This window comes from Carlito syrichta, unplaced genomic scaffold (assembly GCF_000164805.1).
Source record: "Carlito syrichta isolate Samal-C Ts95f unplaced genomic scaffold, Tarsius_syrichta-2.0.1 Scaffold309193, whole genome shotgun sequence".
Classification (NCBI taxonomy): Eukaryota; Metazoa; Chordata; class Mammalia; order Primates; family Tarsiidae; genus Carlito; species Carlito syrichta.
In genome coordinates this window covers 227,969-231,089 of record NW_007253289.1, presented here as the reverse complement: position 1 = coordinate 231,089, position 3,121 = coordinate 227,969, and the positions used below count along the sequence as shown (strand labels likewise).

At 36.5% G+C, this 3,121-nt stretch overlaps 1 protein-coding gene across 1 annotated transcript; it reads right to left on the bottom strand.

Annotated features, from left to right (window-relative positions):
- Positions 1-1,267: 1,267 nt before the first annotated feature.
- On the bottom strand, positions 1,268-2,215 carry LOC103269327 (olfactory receptor 51G2-like). Its single transcript, XM_008066900.1, has one exon. The coding sequence runs from the start codon at positions 2,213-2,215 to the stop codon at positions 1,268-1,270; it is 948 nt and encodes a 315-aa protein (XP_008065091.1).
- Between the last annotated feature and the right edge of the window lie 906 nt (positions 2,216-3,121).

Sequence of the window (3,121 nt, the reverse complement as noted above, 5' to 3'; positions counted from 1 at the left end):
TTAATTTAAGCTTTTCACACCAAGAAAGAAATATTCTCTTTTGTTTTCTTTATACTTTGTAAAGGAAATGGCCTAGTAAAGGAAATATATTTATTCAAATATAAATAAATATATTTTCAATGAATGACTATTTAGGATAAAAATAAAATATTGGCAATATATTTATTTCCTCCTTTCCATCATAATATTGTAAATAAACTTATAATAGAATTTGACTAAAAATTAGCACTTAAGCAAAAAATTTACTTGACCTACTAGTGGTTATATTATTAATAGAGTAATTTCATTGGAGATGTTAGCTGAAAATTCAGACCAGAAAGATAGAAACCATGGTAAATTGAGAAAATCAATTTTTCTAGCTCTGACTTGTTTGGTGATAAAACAGCCACTGAGAGTGTTCATTTGGTTTTAAAAAAATATATATGTATATCTCCTAAATGATTGAGAAAAATTGAGTTGTACATGGGGTTTATTATTTTTAAAATTATAGCATCTTAGCAGTTTATGAGAGCACAGAATTTTTAATGTGTCTATTAGGAAGTAAGGGGTAGTAACTTAACTTTATTCAGAGGACTAGAGAATATTGGAGGCTCTGCCCTTTCTTACGCCATGGAGCTTAAAGAAATACCAAACTGCATAATATTTATGTTGTAATGCCCTACATTTCAGTAATTAAGATCTTTATCTTGTAAATGTATTTATAATGTTGAAATATTTCTATTTGACTTATGTTTTCCAGCATAATTACATCTACAGTCATGCAAATCAAAAGATAAACATATCTTGACACGTATTTGTCAAATTTTCTGAAAGTGACCAAGGGAAGCCCTCTTGAGCTTAAATTTGCAGGATTCTATACTTTCTGTTGGAAAAATTATTGGATGTAATTGAATCCTACTCTTATAATCTACTTGCCATTACATGATAATTATATTCTCTTGAGGCTGTAAATTTCCCATATAATAACCTGAGATTTTTAAGTTTGAGACTGACTTTTTCAAAAATAATAAATATGTTTTTTCCTCTTAAACAGCAATGGTTCTGATGGTTGGGAGAAAACCACATTTTATTTCAGTTGGTGTTTTTATTGTTGATTTTTGTTTTTTTGAGTTGGAGTCTCACTCTGTCACCCAGACTGGAGTGCAGTGGCCATTGGTGTTTTAATTGACAGATCAGATGGAAACTATACTTTACCCTCTTTTTGAGAGGTCTTCAATCTGTAGTTCTTTCTCTAAGATTGAGGTATCATAGACAATGTTCCTGCAACTCAGAGCTTTTGCGGGTTGAGCATCTTTAAAATGCGAACCCGAATTTCTTTGGTTTTGATACTGTAGACAATTGGGTTGAGCATTGGAGGCACAAGAAAGTGCAAATAAGAAAGAAGCATGTATACCTGAACTGGTAGTTTCTTTTTCCCAAAACGATGGATCATGGACAAGCTAACTAGCGGGGTATAAAAGAGTAGCACAGCACAGATGTGGGAAATACAGGTGTTGAAAGTTTTGAGCCTCTCAGCCTTGGAAGCAATGCTCAATACAGTCTTCAATATCAGAATGTAAGAGAAGAGAATAAGCACAGCATCCATCCCCAAAGTGGAGAGCATGACAAAAAGCCCAAAGGTACTGTTCACAAGAGTGCTGGAACTGGCCAGCCTTAGGACATCAGGATGAACACAATAAGAATGACACAGAGAATTTACAGGCTGAAATTGCAGTCTTCCAAGGAGCACAGGCAGGGGCAAATGGAGGGCAGCACTACGGGTCACAACAGCCAGTCCAATGGCCCCAATGCGCTTGGTTGTGAGAATGGAGGTATAGCGTAAGGGCTCTCGGATAGCCACACAGCGGTCAAAAGCCATGGCCAACAGAACAGCTGATTCAATGACTGAGAAAGTGTGGATAAAGAAGAGTTGCATAAAGCAGGTTACAGCTTCCATCTTCCTCTGGCCCAGGAGAAAGACAGCTACCATTGAAGGCAGTGTAGAAGCTGAGAGGCCCAGATCAGCCATTGATAGCATGGAGAGGAAGAGATACATGGGTGTGTGGAGGCTGGGTATGGACTTGATGATGTACATTATGATGACATTGCCCAGCACAGAAAGAACATAGATAGTGCAGATAGGAATAGCTGTCCAGCAATGAGCAGACTCCAGTCCTGGGAGATCCATCAATATGAAGAAGAAGCTGCTGACATTATTGTTGTTAGGAATTGCCATAACTCTGGGAGATAGAAGAGTGCCCTGGGAAAATAATAAAGCAAAAGGCTATTTTTTCCACAGCATGTTCTTATCATCTTATCTGATACAACACCCGTTGTTCTTGCCTGCAAAATAATATTGCCCTTTCTCTTCTCACATTACTGAATTTCATTCTTTCAGAGGTTTCTACTATGAAACAAATGACTCTTTGAGTGTTTGCCCTAGTTTTCAACAGCATATTTGGACCATTAAAGTAAAGAAAATTTTTTTCCTCATCTTGAAGGTATTTCCAAGTTTGAAAACTACAAAGGACAACTTTATATTGAGAACATAGAACCTATGTGCATGAGCTAGATTATTTTTAGTACCAGAATATAAACGGACTTCTAAAACTAAAAACCCAGATAAAATAATTGTGTTTAATGGTGACTTGGAAGTTTGAGTGTAAAGTATCAGGAATTAATACTGACTCCAAACTCCTGATATTACCAGATATCTCTTTTATACTGAAGAGGCTCAGGATCTCACAAGTACAAAGTGGCAGGAAAACATCAGGAGAGGTTTAGACTTAATGTGTATGTTACTTGATTTTAATTAAATTTCTTTCTAACTTTGCTACACAGTACTTGCCAAAAATGTTTATATATTGATACAGATATTTGAAAGGTAAAAGGTAAAGACTAGACAACATTCATAATTGGAATCAAAATATATTGTCTTTTTTGTTTTTTGGGTTTTTTTGAGTCAGAGTCTCACTCTGTCACCCAGACTGGAGTGCAGTGGCCGCTCCCGGCCACTGTAGCCTCGACCTGCTTGGCTCTGGCGATCCTTCTGCCTCAGGCTTCTGAGTAGCCAGAACTACAGGAGCACACTACCACACTTGGCTAATTTTTGATTTATTGTAGAGATGAGGACTCGCCAAGT

Excerpts from the sequence above, each read along its gene's own strand:
- LOC103269327 (XM_008066900.1), bottom strand. The coding sequence starts at position 2,215 with ATGGCAATTCCTAACAACAATAATGTCAGCAGCTTCTTCTTCATATTG.